Below are 18,465 nucleotides of genomic sequence, written 5' to 3'. Positions count from 1 at the left end.
AATAAAAAATAAATCTCGAAACAAGACAAAACGCTTCATACCCTTGCATAAGATCCGAGTTTAGTTCCTTGTACCCATTCTGGATGTCTAACAAATGCCTGTAATCCCAGCTGCAGCGGTCTGGATGTCCACTCTTGGAAACCCTGGGCACACATGAGTGTGCACACAAACCACCATGCCATCTCTACAGCTCCCTCATTTTTTGACACCTTCTTTGAGAACACATGGGGTGGTGTATTCTGAGAGAGGACAGTTGGAAAAGTCTAACTTTTAGTAAGATCTCACTATGGTAAAATTGCAATTCTTAAGATAACTAAAATTTCCTACATTAAGAAAACACGGTGAGATGGCTCAGCCAGCAATATCACTGTGACCAAGCCTGATGACTAAGTCAGATTCCTGGGGTCCTGCAACTTGGACACACACACACTGGAAGATGGCGCTGGCAGTGGCAGCATGCTCCTGTTTACTGACACTCTGATGCCCCAGATTGACAGCCCCTCTCTCACTGCTGCCACAGCTCGGGCAAGTTAAGCTGCCGAGGGAAGCAGCAAAGGGTTCCAGAACGGCTAGTCCAGGAATGAAGGTCCACCCCACGCGATTCCACTCAGAAAATCCATCCCACTGACTCACACAGCACCAACTCGTTCGCAGTGCTAGGGTACTGAGTCCAGGACACTAAGCCACTTAATGGCTCCCCTAAGAAAGCCACTTTTCAAAGCAACATCACGAACAGATCCGTGGCAGCAGCATTTTAGCCAGGGATGCTTCTCTGAGACACCACTACAGCTCCATGAGAACATTCCCCAGAAACATGCGGGGCTGGAGAGAGGACTCAGAGCTTCTCTTACAGAGCGCCCGTGTCACCCAAGATCAGCTCGAGGGGATCCAATGCTCTCGTCTGGGCTCTGCAGGCAGCTGACACATGTGCACACACCCCCTCCCATGACATAACGAGCATAAAACGTGACACCATTTTAGTACAAAGGACCGAGTAAATTTTGTGCTGGAAAAAGACATTTTTATTAGAAACAAATGACAAAGTACAGTCATACCTGGACAGTCGAGGACTATGACAAAAATCTGGACATTTACAAAGTCAGATTTTACTGGCTCATTAATTACAAAAGTACTTAAAAATTACATACAACTAAACAAAAAGTACCAACAGAATTATGACTAAGAATCCAAAATCCACAGTATACTGACACAGCGGGTTTTATACTTCTTAGGTTTATGAGATTTGGGGACTCAACTTCATTTCAGGGGTCTGAACATGTTAACATTGCAAGAGTCCAAGTATTCCTCCATTTAGAGAGTCTAGGTCTGTGGTGGAGCCTATTGAAGACTTTCCCACACTGGGAATTCAAGGTAAAATGTTCCCCATACTGCTAACAGTGATAGATTTTCCCTCCAGTCTTCCCATGTATGCTATCAAGGATGAGCAAAAAGCTTTTCCAGGTCAGTGTTCATCTCCAGTTAAGTCCTCAGTGCTCAAAGGCTTCCCAACACACTTTCAACTCATAGGCATTGGCACACCAAACTGTGGCCCATCTAACCAGTGCAGACTCGCTCGCTGCACTCACAGACTCATTTTGAACATGAGCTTGAACGTGTGGAGTTGTTCTTCTTATGCTCAGCCTCTAACTCATACTGAAAGCTTTCCACCAATCGACTGTGTACATTCATGTGTCTTCGAAGACTCTTGGAGTATGAGAATGCCTTACCACATTCTTCACATTTATAGGGCTGCCCGTGTGTTCTCATGTGATTCTGAATGTAACTGGAACAACTGAAGGTTTTCCCACACTCCTTACATTCATATGGCTTTTCCCCAGTGTGAGTGGTCAAATGGTTTCGTAAGGAAGCATTATATTTAAAGGTTTTCCCACACTGCGTACATTCATAAAGTTTCTCTTTGGCATGACTTTTTTCATGATTCCGAAGGGAATAGACATACGGATAAGCTTTCCCACACACCTCACACTTGTAAGGCCAGGCTCCACTGTGAGTCCCTAAGTGTCTTCTTGCACAATGCCCAGAAGTGAAGGTCTTCCCACACTGCTTACATTCATAGGGCTTCTCTCCAGTGTGGGTTCTCTTATGTGCTTGAACATGGCTGGAATGTCTGAAGGTTTTCCCACACTGCTTACATTCATAAGGTTTCTCCCCAGTGTGAATCCTTTCGTGTAGTCTAAAGGAACAATAATTCTTGAAGGTTTTCCTGCAGTGTTTACATTCATAAAGTTTTTCTGTTGTATGAAGCCTTTTATGCAGTTCGAGAGAACTGGAAGTCCAGAACATTCTCCCACAATCCTTACATTCAGGCATCTCTCCGGAGTGAATTATTCTATGTCCCCGAAGGGTATCCGCATTAGGAAATATTTCCCCGCACAGCTTGCATTTATGCCTGTCTGCGCTATGAGTTAGCATATGCCTTTCAGCACAGAAGCGGTAACTAAAGGCTTTCTCACAATGCAGACATTTGTAAGGTTTCTCTCTACTGTGGATCTTTTTATGATTTTTGAGGGAGCTGGGACACATAAAGACTTTACCACATGTTCTACATTCACAGTATTTCTTTACATATTTCTGATAGTCACGTGGTCTATTTTGAGGGTTGAATGTAACATGTCTCTTTAGGGACTGACTGATACGACACTCAGGAAGCTTTGGTTCAGGCATTTTCTTGTTTGTGATACTGACGGGATCTTGAGCCGTGATTTCTCTACACTGGCCATTGTCTCTAAGTTCACAGTCTCTCTTTACCATTTGGATTCTGTAAGAATTAAGAAATATAATCATAAGAGTTTGCTTAGTAACAATTTTATACTTACTAGTAGATACTGGATTTATTCTGGGAACATTCACAAGGTATTTTAGACATTTATGCCCCAAAGTGTGGGCAGACAAGGAAGTCCTGGAGTAAATGTGTAAAGAGACAAAACCCTGAGAGAATGTACATTGCTGACACGGGCACAGCCATGTCTCAGACTAATGACAATGGTAAAGCCCTCCTCCAGGCTGAGTGCTAATATTGACAGTGTGTTCAAGTATTACAAACGGCTGACCGGTGCGTGTAAAGACTAGCAACGGCAGCTTCCCCATCCCCGAGACTGCTGCCTACAGACACCTCCTGCAGACTCTAGCTCTGTGGTGTGATAATAAAGTACTCAGGTTCCGTGTGCTGCACACTGCCCACCTGACCCCAGCTTTCACATAAGTGGATTCACGGGTCTGAAAGCTGGCTGGTCCAAAGCGCCTTATCATTATTTTTTTTTCTTTTTTCTTTTATTTATTTATACAGTATCCTGCCTGTAGGCCAGAAGAGGGCACCAGATTTTATCAAAGGTGGTTGTGAGCCACCATGTGGTTGCTGGGAATTGAACTCAGGACCTTTGGAAGAGCAGTCAGCGTTCTTAACCACTGAGCCATCTCTCCAGCCCCCTTATCATTATTTTTAAAGATTTTGTTATTACTTATTAAAAATTTTTATGTTTTGTATATTTTAATAATTTACTTAACTTTATGTACATTGCTGAAGGTTATCAGATCCCCTGGAACTGGAGTTACAGACAGTTATAAGCTGTCATGTGGGTGCTGGGAATTGAACCCGAGTCCTCTGGAAAAACAGCCAGTGCTCTTATCTATCTCTCCAGCCCCCTTAGTTATTTGTTCCAAATGATGTGCATGTGGTAATTTGAATGAGAATGGCCTCCTCAGGCTCACATATTTGAGTGCTCTGGTCCCAGTTGGAAGGTCTTAATACTGATTTACAAAAACTGTTTTGCCAACCTCAAATATCCACAGCACATACAAACATTCATTTTCAGAGCTCACAAAGACTGCTTTTAAAAGAATACATAGTTTGAATTTGTGCTCTTTCTAATATTTTCCCAATATCCAATGACCCACAGCTATTTGTGGGTGTCCAATACCTCAGGTTTCTCTTCAGACTTCTGTAGTAAGTGTCCAAATCCCACTGTTCCCATTCTGTTCCTAAAACACAGACACAGAATAATTAAAAAAAACAAAACGTATAAAGTGATTATTAGATGCTTAGTGCATGAGACCAAGCCTGACTTAGCATGTGCACCCAGCACTCAACAAAGAGACAGGGCGTGAAGCAGCAATGTCATGCTCACCTAGAGAAGTCAGGTTCCTGTAGGTTTCCTGCATCACATCTCTGTAGAGATTCTTCTGGAAAATGTCCAGTAAGGCCCACTCTTCCTTGGTAAAGTACACAGCCACATCCTCAAAGGTTATCGAATCCTGAAACATATGGGACTATGTTACCACAAACAAGGAGACCAGCAGTTGCTGGGATTTATTGTTAATTGATACCAGGCTGAGAGAATAAGGCTTCAGTCAGTTCTAGGACTTGGTAACAAGAACTGTCATCGACACTTTTTCCCACACTGCAACTGTAATTTCACACAATAGTGTTCTAGTTTGATTTCTGCTGCTGTGATGAAACACTCTGACCAAAAGCAACTTAGGTGAAGAAAGAATGTGTGATGGTTTGAACGCGAATGTCCCCACTGGTTCACATATTTCAATGCTTGGTTCCCAGTGGGTGGAACTTTTCAAGGAAGGATTTAGAGGTTTCACTGGGGTTGGGCTTTTTAAAGCCCATGCATGCCGTTCCCAATGTGCTGTTTCCTGTGTGTGGATCAGATATAAGCTCTCAGCTACAACTCCAGTACTATGTCTGTTTGCCTGCCTGCCACCATGTTCCCTGCAGTGATGGTCATGGACCCATCCTATGAAACTGTATGCAAGCTCTTAATTAAATGTTTTCTTTTCTAAGTTGCCTTGGTTATAGTGTCCCTTCACAGCAACAGAAAAGTTAACTGAGGTAAGAGTTTACTTGGCTTATACTTCCAGGTTACAGTCCATCATCGAAGGTAACCAGGGCACAGACTCAAGTGGGAATTGAGGACAGAAACTACGGAGAAACACTGCTGGCTCACGAGAAGCTAGTTTTTTTTTTTTTTTAATAAATATACAGCCCAGGACCATCTGTCCAGGCAATGTTGTTGCTGACAGTGAACTGCATTGTACTATATCAATCTATAATCAAGACAATTTTATTTATTTATCTATTAAAAATTTCCACCTCCTCCCATTTCCCTCCCACTCCCCCCATTCCCCCTCCCCTTCCCTCAGAGCAGTCAGGGTTCCCTGCCCTGTGGGAAGTCCAAGGTCCCCCCACTTCATCCAGGTCAAGACAGTTTTCTTAAAAGACCATGTCAGTCTGCTGGGATGTAAATCAAATGAAGAATGAAAAGAAAATTCAGATGGTACATGTAATTTAGAAATTAAAGATTTAAATGGCCCTGCAAACACTGTAACTGCTTATTACTTATTTAAGATTGTTTCAAGGTTGAAGCAATTAGGAAAGCTTTATCCAACCCTCTGTTTTCTCAGTGGAACAAGAATTAATACGACCCTAGTTTCTAGTCTTGCTATATTTTACACTAGATTTCTAGGATAAATGATGGCAATGTATTTAATTTCAAAGAAAACCTAGTAACATTTTTATTTCCACGGGGCCTGTGAGATTCAATCCCTTGTTGCCAGCAAAACAAACAAAAACCAACTGCTAAAGTTTGTCTTACTGGGGGTAAATATTTACTGTAGATGACTGACTTATTCATAGAGATGTTAAAGAAACTCCCATCTTAGAATTTAGAAACATCAGAAATCAACAAAATAACATGCCTGTAACTTCTGAGATACTAAGAGGAGAAGACATGTATTGTGATGCTCACACATCCTCCTGAGGATTATGGACAAATGGTACTCCGAGCATGGTGTTAGTTACCAGATTCCGGAAGAACGACAGAGGAACTTTCTAAACTTAGACAGGGGCCCTGATGAGACAGAGCGAGACTTCGTTTCCCATCTTTCTCGGGGTTGCTGGGGAGGCAGGAATGATTACTGTCCAGCAACTGGCCTGAGAATGCTGCATGCCACACTGCTATCCGCCTTCTCATATCTGCTTCTGTCCTTAAGCTGGGCCTTCACACACTGAAGGGCTATCTCTGGCTGTGGCCACTGAAGGGCTGGTGGAACCACAACTACTGGCAGTCATTCAACAAGAAAAAGAAAGAAATGACAAACTTTATGTCAAAAGTTTGTTGTTTACTGCTTTTCTTTCAGCATTTCTCTGTAGCTTTGGAGTCTGTCCTGGAACTCTCTCTGTAGATCAGGCTGGCCTTGAACTCAGAGATCCAGGATTTCTTCTTGCTTTTATTATACATTATACGGATATTGTTTTCTGCCAAAATAATAAACATTTATGCCCCTATAAAACATTGAAAACTGACAATTCTCCTGTATACACTGCCAAGTCTTTTCAGTAATTTTGCCAACAGTTTGATACAACCCCTATTCACAGGCATTCCACATAACCCTCGGGTCAACCTTTCGTGGAAAGAGTTAAGACAGCTTAAACATTGTTTAAAAATAAAGAGGGGGGTAAGGTATCATGGCTACTCCTCATAATATTTTATTTTCTTTTTTTAAAAATATATAGTTTATTTTTATTTTATGTTCATTGGTATTTCCCTACAAGCAAATCAGTGTGAGAGTTTCAGAAGCCCCAGAACTTGGAAGGAGTATAGGAATTGGGGGTGAGAGCCCACACTGATGTTAGACAGATGAGGGTGTGTGTGCATGGTGTATATTCCCTATACCCACTGAGGCCAAAAGAAGACATTGCACCCCTTGGAACTGGAGTAACAGATGGTTATGTAGGCGCTAGGAATCAAAGCTGAGTCCTCTGCAGGAGCAGCAAGTGCTACTAAGTACTGAACCATGCCTCCTTTTATGTATATGAATGTTTGCCTCTGTGTGTGTGCGCACTATGTACATGCCTGGTGCCCCCCTCCCAGGCCAAAGGAACAAAACTCTGAGTTGTTTTGAGGGACCCCAAAACATTCTGTAGCTGTGAGGCCGTTCTTGTCCAAATTTAAAATTTTTAAGTAAATAAGATAGAAGATAAGGGATGGGAAGACAAAGATGGTCACATGACAATTTGAGTATTGATGTCCAGGTCCTGCATGATGAAATAATTATTCAGCATTCAAATGAAATGAATTACCTTCATCCATTGCTACACAAAACCTAGCAAAGAATTTTGGTCATTATTATTATTATTTTGATCTCTAATTGAATTTCTAAACTATGGTCCAAGGAATGTCTCTGGGAGGTTTGTTATTGGTTATCTGGGAAGCGTTACAGCCTTGAGATTGATTTGCTACTCTTACCTGCTCTGCTTACCCTAAAATTAAAAAATAAAAAAGGGTGAATTGTAGGGAACTATGGAGGTAGCCTGGTCTAGCTGCCCTGAGAAAAATGCATCTTGGGTTTTCCAGGTTAGAGTCCATGGCTCCTGAGGCACCTTGGCCTCTCGGTTCCTCCCTCAGGCAGTGATGCTCTCAGACTGCCTTGTGTTTCTCTGTATGATCCCTCAGAAATCACGATAGCACGGGAGCTTTCAGGACAATTGGTCTTAGACATTCATCTTGTGTAGTCTGCAAACTTTGCAAACATCACTGTATCCTGGCAACTACAACTGTACTGATCCTGGCAATGACACTATATTCTTTCTGATAAAGGTATAAAAAGTCTGATTGCTCTCAGCAAAAACTGTCACAGCCCCAGTCTTCCTGGCTGCTGTATCAGGTGGCCTGTGAGTAAGCGTAGGTGCTTACAAGAGGACAACCCACTGGGAGCAGTTCTGCCCTTCTGCCATGTGGGTCTTAGGGATCAGGTCACAAGTCTTGGCAGCAAGCACCTTCACCTGCTGAGCCATCCAGCTGGAGCTTACCCCCTCTTCAGCACTGGACTGAATGCAGCGCTACTGTCTGCAGCGTCGAAGCGGTGAATAAGCATTCCAAGATGGTCTGTGAGCAGCCAGTTCACACGGTTCAATCTCTCCTGGTATTTAGGATCTGAATTTGGGAGGGGATCCCACCTACTCAAATAACGGGAGAATCACACTAGGAGCCTGGCCAGACTGTTCAGTGGGCCCAAGTGCTTGCTGTGACCCAAGCCTGACCCCTGGAGAGAACTGACTCCTCTAAGTTATTCTTTTATGTACACACGTCTGATGGTATGTGTACCCCACACCCAACAATCAGCATCATCATTGATAAAAGTAACATTACTGGCTCTAGAGAAAGCGCTTGGTGGTCAGGAGCATTTTTTGTTCAATCCCTAGGATGCACATGGTGGCTCACATCAATCTAAGTCTATTTCCAGGGGATCTGACACCCTCTTCTGATCTGTGTGCACTACATGCATGTGGTACACAGATACAAACAACACCCCCCACATGCAATTTTACAACAAAAACTCAAACAATCAACAGAGATGGTGAAGAAATAGAAGCCAGGCTTTGATGGCACAGCCTGTCAACCCATAGCATCCAGAGGCACATAAATAGAAGCCAATCATTTCAAAGATGGCCAGCTCCTTCAAGCTCCTGTAGCTGTGACCTCCCCTCCATGATCAACTGTAAATAGGAACTGAGCTGAAATAAACCTTTTCCCTTAAAAAAAAATATGGAAAATAAAATATATGAAAAGAAATGCATGTACTTCTAGCACTAACTGAAAGGGTGGAACACCTAAAGTACCTGCAGACTACAGAATCTTGAGAGAAACAAGGAATACTGGCATCAAACAACGCTAATGCAGTCAGCTGTTCACAAAAATAAACGCAAACCTTTACAGGTATGTTTCTAATGCGGTATCAGGTTACACGGGGGTGGGAGTGGGTAGCAATGTCTCTACTGCTGAGGCACTCACCCAAGGGGATGCCCAGCAGTCACCTGCAATCCTAGCTCCAGGGGATCCAGCGCCCTCTTCTGGCCTCCCTAAGCAATGCACTCATGTAATACTTTGTTTTGTTTTTTTCCAGACAGGGTTTCTTTGTGCATCTCTGGCTTTCCTGGAACTCATTCTGTAGACCAGGATGGCCTCAAACTCTGAGATCTGCCTGTCTCTGCCCCCCTGAGTGCTGGGATTAAACGTGTGCACTACCATTACCTGGCTCACACACAGATATCTTCAAAACTACGACAATCCCAAGAACATGAGAAGTTACCGTTTTTGTTTGTTTGTTTTTTCAAGACAAGGTTTTTTACTCTGGCTGTCCTGGCACTCCCTTTGCAGACCAAGCTGGTCTTGAACTCACTGAGATCTGCCTGCCTCTGCCTCCCCAGTGCTGAGATTAAGTGTCTGCCACCATGCCCAGCGAACATGAGAAGTTAAACTCACGAAAACAACAGAAGAAAATGCCCATTCTTTGAAAAGGTGGATGAGATTTGATAAATTTCTTGTCAAACTGAAGAAGAGAAGGTGGGCGAGAGGAAGAGCTTGCAGCCAAGCCTGGTGATGGAGTTCAATCCATGGGTGGGATGCATGGTGATTTCTGAATGTCTGACCTCCACACGTACACATATCTCACACACACACACTCACACACACACACACACACACACACACACACACACACACACACAAATAAAATGCACAAAAAGACAATCTAGAAACCACCAATACCTGTGATAAGAGGACCCACTGATAAAAATCTAAAGGAAAATAAAAGGGACCACAAAGAAACATCATGAACAAGCCCGGTTCCACATATCTAACAGCTTTACTATAATTAACCAATTCTAAGAAAGAAACAATATACTAAAATTGATACAAGGAGAGGTACAAATTAGTGTGAAAAGGGGTATAGATGGGGATGGTAGAGAGATGATTCAGCCGTTAAGAGCACTTGTTCCTTTAGAAGACCTGGGTTTGGTCCCTATACTTCCATGGTAGCTCAGTCATCTGTCACTCCAGCTTCAGGGGACCCAGCACCCTCTTCTGACCTCTGTGGGCATCAGGCATGTATGTGGTACACATGCATAAATACAGCCAAATCACACATAACAAAAAAAATAAATCTTAAAGAGAGTAGAAAGAGGAAGAGAGGAAGAAAGAAAGGCAGGGCTGAAAGAGTCAGCTCAGCAGTTAAGAATGCAGACTGCTCTTCCAGGACCCAGGTTTGTTCCCAGGACCCACATGGCAGCTCACGACCGTCTATAGAACTAATTCCAGGGGATCTGGTGTGTGTGGGGGCACCAGGCATGTACATGGTGCGCACTCATGCGTGCACACACACACACACACATACACACACACACACACACACAGGCAAACATTCATATACATAAAAGGAGGCATGGTTCAGTACTTAGTAGCACTTGCTGCTCCTGCAGAGGACTCAGCTTTGGTTCCTAGGACCTACATAACCATCTGTTACTCCAGTTCCAAGGGGTGCAATGTCTTCTTTTGGCCTCAGTGGGTACAGGGACTATACACCATGCACACACACCCTCATCTGTCTAACCTCAGTGTGGGCTCTCCCCCTCCTATTCCTATACTCCTTCCAATAGGGTCACATCCTACTTGTACTTAGCATTTTACCTCCTTATTTGTTTGTTTGTTCGTCCCCCACCCTCCACAGGGTTTCTCTGTAGCTTTGGAGCCTGTTTGGAACTAGCTCTTGCAGACCAGGCTGGCCTCAAAATCAGAGATCCACCTGCCTCCGCCTCTCCAGTGCTGGAAACTAAAGGTGTGCACCATCACCAACTGGTTCCTTACTTGTTTTTTGTTCAAACAGTTTCTCAGTAGCTTCGGCTGGCCTCATATTTCCTAAGTAGCCCCGAATGGCCCTGACCTCCCACTCCTCTCCCTTCTACTTTCTTAGTAGTGAGACCACAGGCCAGGAATAACTGCCTTTCCCTGTGTTTTGTGGGCCCAGATTCTTTTGTAATCCAGGCTGTCCCTGAACTCTCTGGCTTCTGTTTCCCAAATGCTGGAGATTCAGGCCCATACCACCATGCCTGGCTTATTAAGAATAAATCTGCTTTCCCCCTTTAACTTTGACAGTTGTGAACCACCATGTGTCAATGCATATTTTGAAGATGAGATTTCATGTAGCTAAGGCTGACCTAGAAGCCAACAGCTGAGTCTGGCCTTGAATAATTTTTCCTCCTTTTCTTCAGTGTTGGGATTGCAGGCTTGGGCCACCGTGCCTGGTACCCACATACCAAGGAGGGCACAAGGGGCTGTAGAGATGAGCTGGCTCTTTTAGATCCAAATACCCATGTTGGGTAGCTCACATTGTTTCTAATGCCTACTCCAGGAGACCTGGCACCTCTGTCTTCTGCAGGCACCTGCAGTCTGGCACACAGACAGACATACAAACTCATACACATACACACAATCACAACAAAATAAAAAAGAAGCCATGGAGTATGAGAGGACAAAGACTCAGCAGACGAGGGAAAGAGGTGCGTATGGGTCTCTAATTATAGGGTGGTAGAGAAGCCTCAGAGGGTAACAGCACTTTTGCTACTCAATTATGGGGACATTTTAGACCCAACAAAAAGCTGGATCCCAAAAATCAAACAGGTTGAGAATTTTAACCCACCCTGGTCCTAGGCCACACAGTCCCACCTTTACAGTGAGGGTAAGGTGAGAGAGAAGGTGCTTTACAGTGAGAGAGAAGGTGCTTTCCAGCTTCCAGTCTAGAAGAGCGTGAGCCCCGGACACTGCCTGCTGACAAGCTCAGCGCTGGGCCCCGGGGTTCTAAGCAGGCCTGAAATTTCCAAGGCTTCAGGTATCAGTTTCCTGGTAACTCCCTGAGAACTGAAGTTGCCAAGAGGGAGAGAAGGACAGAGAAAGGGAGGGAAGGAGAGATGAGAGAGATGGGGAGAAGGATAGAGACCATGCTAAAGACTGAGGCTAAACTGGGCAGTGGTGGCGCACACCTTTAATCCCAGCACTAGGAAGGCAGAGGCAGGCAGATCTCTGTGAATTCGAGGCCAGCCTGGTCTACAGAGCGAGTGTTAGGACAGGCTCCAGAGCTACACAGAGAAACCTTGTCTCAAAAAAACCAAAAACATTGAGGCTACAATGACCACAGAGTCTTAAGATCATGGTAGTGGCCACACCTTTAATCCCTGGCACCTGGGAGCCAGGGAGGATCTTTGAGTCTACAGGACCCCCGCCCCCCTCCCGCCAATCTTAAGGTGCTGGAGAGATGGTTCAGTGGTAATAAGAACTTGTTGCTTTTCCAGAGGACCTGGGTTCAGTTCCCAGCACCCACACTGGGCCATTCTCAAGATTATGGAGACTTTTTTGTCCCTCTGAGGTCCCACTGAAGTTCTAACATGCCCTCATGCCCTGTATTATTTCATTGCTCTCCTTTCTGTTGTTGGCACAGGGTCCTGACACAGGTAATGAAATAGTGCTGGCCAGGCGGGGTTACAGTGACCTTCAACCCCCACCCCTTTTGCTTGTGATATAATGGGGGGGGGGGAACGACATATAATAGATGATGGGAAAATTTTCCAAGTTGTAATTTTTCTGTTGGGGAAAATGTATGAGTGCTGTCTGCAGGCCAGAAGAGGGCATCAGATTCCTTTACTGTGAGTCACCACGTGGCAGAGGAAATTGAACTCAGTACCTCTAAGCCATCTCTCTACCCCAGGGAGAGTTCCCTTTCTCTCATTCTAGGCACAGGGTCTCACCTGGATTGTGTGTATGCACACAAGGGAAAAAACAATAAGAGAAGAAGAAAAAGAAGGGACCTGCGCGATGGTTCAGCTGAAAAGGTGCTTGCTGCCAAGCCTGAGGACTTGCGTTCGATCCCCAGAATCCACACGGTGCAAACCGAGACCGGACACGGACCTCCCCACCGGCCCACCCCTACAAATAAGTGTAATTTAAAACACCGAAAGAACATTTCTAGAAACAGCCCCAAGAGTTTTTAACCCATAGAGGGCCCTATGTCTCCGTTTCCACATGAACACCTGAACACACATAAACACGGCGGTCCCTTTTTCCATAGCAGTTCGGCTGCGGACTCCGGGAGAGCGGTTTGCAAACGCGCAGTTCCGGGAACTTCCGAGCAGCCGACTGCAGAGTCCCCGGCCTCTCCGCCTCCCACCGGCGTCTCCACGCCGCACTCACCATGGCGCGTTTCCAATCTCCGTGCGCTCCGCTGGGCGTCTCCACCGACCGTGTGCGCCGCGCAGCTGCCGAAACGCGTTTCCGATCTTAGTGCGCTCCGCTGGACGCCACCACCAACCGTGTGCGCCGCGCTGGAGCCGACACGGGCAGACACGAGACAAACAGTGCGGCACCGGAAGAGCGGCTGCCCGCTGTCGATTGGACGGCTCCGCTTATACGCAATTCTGATTGGCTCCAGGGAGTCCCTGTTCCTTGATGGACAGGACCAGCACGATACTGATACCAGTGCGATCCAGCGCAGTCCTGCCCAGGCCTGGTTGCTGTCCAGAGGCGTCCCACTGCTGGCTGGAATCTGGTTGCGCCTGTGCACCGGAGTAAAGGTAAAGGCTGGAGCAGCTGGAGTTGCGGGCTCTCCTTGGTTTCACAGTGGACGTCAGCCTGGGTCGAAGGAGACCTTGTCTCCAAAAGGACACAAGAAAAGCCAGATTTATTCACGGAAAATTGAATGTGATGGCACACACAACTTGGCACTGTTGTGCCTGAGTCCTAGGACCCCCCCCCCCCCCCAGCCCCAAGAAGACCACCACGGAACCACACTTCCAAATGCAAAAACAAGGCTTCGTTTATTAAGTACGGGCTAGTACGGGTCCTCTACCTCACAGTCAGACACAGCAGATGGAGGGAGGACCCGGTTTACTATTGTAAGGGGTTTATAAAGACAAAGACCATGAAACAGACTCCCTGGCCGCATGGCGCTGCCACTTGCAGCTGCTCCGCGAGCTGTCTGGGACATCCCACCATGGTAATATTTTAAAAAGAACAATATTGGGATTAATAGAAAGTCTTTATTAGCCGGCAGGTGACTACCCTGAGTGTTCGGGATCCACTGTAAATCCAGCCCTTTTCAGGGTGAGCTTTGAAGCACAGAGCTATGTCCTGGGTTGGCATGCTTCCGTTGACAAGTTCTGTCCTGTCTCTTTAAGACCTGTCCACACATACCCGCCTCTGTTGAGGCAGGCAGATCTTCCTTCTTGCTTGCAGCCTGGACCTCTTCCTCTTTTCCGTCTCTCCCCCAAAGAGGCAGCTTCTGCCTTCCTCCATTCTCCCCTTCCCCCTTCTGTTTCTCTCTCTTCTCTCCTCTCTCTCTCTCTCTCTCTCTCTCTCTCTCTCTCTCTCTCTGCCTCTCTCTGCTCTTCTCTCCTTCTCTCCCTTTCCTTCCATAATCCACTGAATAAATATCCAGTCTTACTCTGCATGACATGCCTATCCATGTCTCTGTCTCTTGCCTGCAGCTGCATGTCTCCCTGCCCAGGACCAACTGCCTTCAGAGACCTGTGTGCTGTCCCTGTGTGGGACTGGCTGCTCTGGGGCCTGCTGCCTGCCCTGGCTCGGGGACCTGCGGCATGGTCTCATGGCCCGCTGCTGCTTCAGCCAGTTGGAGAGCTGCAGCATTTTTATTAATCCATTTCAATGAGACCATGCCGCAGGTCTCCGAAACAGGGAGCCACATGGTGGGTGAGAGACAGAGACATGGATAGGCACGTCATGCAGAGTGAAGTTGGATATCTGTTTAGTGGGTTATGGAAGGGAAGGGGAGAAGGGGAAAGAGCAGAGAGAGAAGCAGAGAGAAAGAGAGAGAAACAGAGGGGGAAAGGGGAGAAGTGGGGAGAAGGGAGAGACAGAAGCTGCCTCTGAGAGAGAGTGGGTGTGGCTTGTCTATTAAAGGGTCAGCACAGACCATTACACCCAGGTGACATCAGCCAGGTCAGTTTTTGTGTCCAGAGCCTCATAGTCTACCTGAGGCTTTTAGGTCATTAAGCTTTCATTCCAGAACCTGACAACAGATCAGAAGATGATACGATACACTACCCCATTGGCTACTTCCTGTGAAGGACGGTGCTAATGGTTGTGTCCAGAAGCTAAGGGGGCATAGGTCCGGCTGACTTCACTTAGCAGGAGGAGAGCTTTAACTTGATTGGCTGGGCTGCATTGCCATGGTGCTATCTAAGAGGAACTTCTGAAAAATCATCTTTAGTGCCCGGTGCTAGAGACCAGCTCTGTGGGGTTCAGGTCCCAAAGAAGATGCGTGGGGGTAGGGAACAAACGACTGACAGGATCTGAGGGTAAATAACTATGGCTTCCCGTATAGTTTATTGAAAAAAGAATACACCTTTTATACTCTGTAGCTGCATGCAAAATTCAATGGGAAAAGGTGTGAGGGACCAAGAGACCCTCAGGCCAAAAGAACTGGTCAATCTTCCATACCCTTTTCATAAGAACAGTTTTCTGCAGAGAGCACAGCCAGCTGTGGTGCAAGTTTTTGGAACGGTCTAACCGCAAGATGTTCTATAAGATATAATAAGAACAAAAACAGCTACTTCCTCTTTGACCTAGGGCACAGTAGTTTTCCATCCCCCTCTACCCGTACCCCTCCCTTCCAGAACTGCCCCATAAAAATGAAACCTTGCCTGCAATAAACGGAGCCTTGACGCATCTCAGACTGACTTTGTCTTTCTTTACACGCTTGGTTCCCTTTCCCTTTCCCCCCATTATTTCTAGGTGATGCCTCCTCGAGACCCATAAATTACCTGGCCTGCTGGACGGGTCAAAAAGGAAGTAAATTAGCTGAGGTGTGGCTTGTCATCAGGGCTTGAAGAAGCTAGCATTGACCTTGGCAATAGGCACCAGTCACGTGTGTTAATGGAAGGGCCACAAGTTCTTCTTCTAGAGATAAACAGGTCTCCTTTTTTAGTAAGCAGGAACTTTCCTCAAGTTTAAAAGTGAGCAAAGACAGGGCTAGACAAATATTACGGAGAACCTGAGTAGACCATTCGAATTTAAAAATCTTGACTGCCACTTTCTGGGACAGTCCCAGGGGACGGGGACTGAATCCAGGCCCCCTTTAATTCCCTAAGCTTTTCTGGCCTTTCAGCCAGTTGTGTTCCTGCTGCTGGCTTTTTTGACCCCATTCCACTCTGACCCCAAGCCCACCTTTTCATCTGCGAGGCCCTTGGAATATCCAACACAGCCTGCTTCAGGGCTGAGGAGACCGGAGAGCCAGGGGGGAGTGTTTCTGCCACTGGGACTTCTTTCTACCATCCTACCCTGTCTTCAAGCCCACGTTTTTGTCTGTAAGGTCCTTGGAACCCTGCAAGATACCCTACTCCCATGCTGAGGGGAACCAGAGAGGTAAGTAAGTGGCCACACAGCCAAACAGCCTCAAATGCCACTTTCTGGGACAGTCCTGGGGGTGAGGAAGCACTGAATCTGGGCCACCTTTAATTCCCTAAGCTTTTCTGGCCATTCAGCTGGTTGTGTTCCTGCTGCTGGCTTTCTTTATCCCATTCCACCCTGCACCCATGCCCGCCTTTTTATCTGTGAGGTCCTTAGAACCCCCAACATAGCCTGTTTCAGGGTGGAGGGTATCTGAGAGCCTGATCCAGTGCTGAGGGGACCTAAGAGAGGGTAGACCAAGAAAAACTCCCAAGTACACAGTCAGCCACAGCAAAGATTGGACCGAGATGCCAAGACTCTTCTGGCCTCATTTGAAGGAAGAGATGGGCAGGCGCCAATGCAAGAATTCCTTCAACAATCTGAAAAGCAACATGATAACACCAGAATCCAACAAACATGCAACAGGAAAACTTGAACACCCTAACCCAGAAGAAGTAGAAGAAAATGGCTTTAAACGTAATCGTATAAAAATAATGGAGACCATTAAACAGGAAGTGAAAAACTCACTTAAAGAAATGGAAGAGAAGATAAACAAAAAGAAGAAATTAATAAATCCCTCAAAGATACCCAAGAAAACCAAGAAAAAGCAATCAAACAGGTAAAGGAAACAGTTGAAGACTTGACGATCGAAATGGAGGTAATAAAGAAAACACAAATCAAGGGATGACTGGATATGGAGGATCCGGGTAAACGAACAAAAACTTCAGAGACAAGTATAACTAACAGAATACAAGAGTTAGAAGAAAGAATCTCAAGCACTGAAGATACTATAGAGGAAATGGATGCATTGGTCAAAGAAAACAGCAAATCCAACAAATTCTTAACACAAAACATCCAGGAAATCTGGGACACCATGAAAAGACCAAACCTAAGAAGAATAGGGGTAGAAGAAGGAGAAGAACTCCAGCTCATAGGTCCATAAAATATATTCAACAAAATTATAGAAGAAAACTTTCCCAACCTAAAGAAGGATATCCCTCTGAAGGTACAAGAAGTTTACAGAACACCAAATACACTGGATCAAAAAAAAAAAAAATCCCCTCACCATATAATAATCAAAACACAAAACATACAGAATAAAGAAAGAATATTAAGAAATATCAAGGAAAAAGGTAAAGTATCATATAAAGGCAAACCTATCAGAATTACACCTGACTTCATGAAAGCCAGAAAGTCTTGGATAGATGTGCTGCAGACAGTAAGAGACCATGGATGCAAGGTCAGACTACCCAGTAAAGCTTTCTTTCACCACTGATGGAGAAAACAAAATATTCCATGACAAAAACATATTTAAACAGTACGTATCCACAAACTCAGCCTTATAGAAAGTACTAGAAGGAAAACCACAACCCAAGGAAGCCAACAACATCCAAAACAGCACAGACATTTGATAACCCTCTACCAACACAACTCAAAGAAGGGAAACACACAAACACTACCATCAAAAAAATAACCTGAATTAACAACAGGTCATTAATATCACTTAATATCAATGGACTCAATTCACCTATAAAAAGGCACTGGTTAAGAGAATGGATAAGAAAATAGAATCCAACATTCAGCTGTTTACAAGAAACACACCTCAACCTCAAAAACAGACACTACCTCAGAGTAAAGGGTTGGGGAAAGGTTTACCAAGCAAACAGACCTAAGAAACAAGCAGGTGTGGATATCCTAATATCTAACAAAATCGACTTCAAACTAAAATCAATCAGAAGAGATATAGAAGGATACTTTATACTCATAACAGGAGCAATTCATCAAGATGAAGTCTCAATCCTGAATATATATGACTCTAATATAAAAGCATCCACATATGTAAAAGAAACATTACTAGAACTCAAATCACACATCAAACCCCACACACTAATAGTAGGTGATTTCAACACTCCTCTCTCACCAATGAACAGATCAACCAGACAGAAACTTAAGAGAGAAATAAGACAATTAACAGATGTAATGAATCAAATGGACTTAACAGACGTCTATAGAACATTCCACCCAAACAGAAAAGAATATACCTTCTCAGCACCTCATGGAACATTCTAGAAAATTGATCACATATGTGGTAACAAAGCAAACATCCACAGATACAAAAAAAATTGGAATAACCACCTGTGTCTTATCGGATCACCGTGGAGTAAAGTTAGAATTTTACAACAGTGCTACCCCAGAAAGCCTACAA

The 18,465-nt window shown here is 45.1% G+C and overlaps 1 protein-coding gene across 1 annotated transcript; it reads right to left on the bottom strand.

The window, feature by feature from the left end:
* Positions 1-999: 999 nt before the first annotated feature.
* On the bottom strand, positions 1,000-13,207 carry LOC125395655 (uncharacterized). Its single transcript, XM_087901052.1, has 4 exons — positions 13,047-13,207; positions 4,146-4,272; positions 3,939-3,999; positions 1,000-2,779 (listed from the first exon to the last, which is right to left on the bottom strand). The coding sequence occupies exons 1-4, from the start codon at positions 13,047-13,049 to the stop codon at positions 1,591-1,593; spliced, it is 1,380 nt and encodes a 459-aa protein (XP_087757178.1). The 5' UTR covers positions 13,050-13,207; the 3' UTR covers positions 1,000-1,590.
* Between the last annotated feature and the right edge of the window lie 5,258 nt (positions 13,208-18,465).

Source organism: Myodes glareolus, chromosome 23 (assembly GCF_982192425.1).
Source record: "Myodes glareolus chromosome 23, mMyoGla1.1, whole genome shotgun sequence".
Classification (NCBI taxonomy): domain Eukaryota; kingdom Metazoa; phylum Chordata; class Mammalia; order Rodentia; family Cricetidae; genus Myodes; species Myodes glareolus.
The sequence above is the reverse complement of the archived record's forward strand: the minus strand, read 5'-3'. Positions and strand labels throughout refer to the sequence as shown.

Coding starts and splice junctions, on each gene's coding strand:
- LOC125395655 (XM_087901052.1), bottom strand. Junction 4,000..4,145: donor CAGGAACCTGACTTCTCTAG/GTGAGCATGACA, acceptor TCTGTGTTTTAG/GAACAGAATGGGAACAGTGG. Junction 2,780..3,938: donor AGTCTGAAGAGAAACCTGAG/GTATTGGACACC, acceptor TAATTCTTACAG/AATCCAAATGGTAAAGAGAG.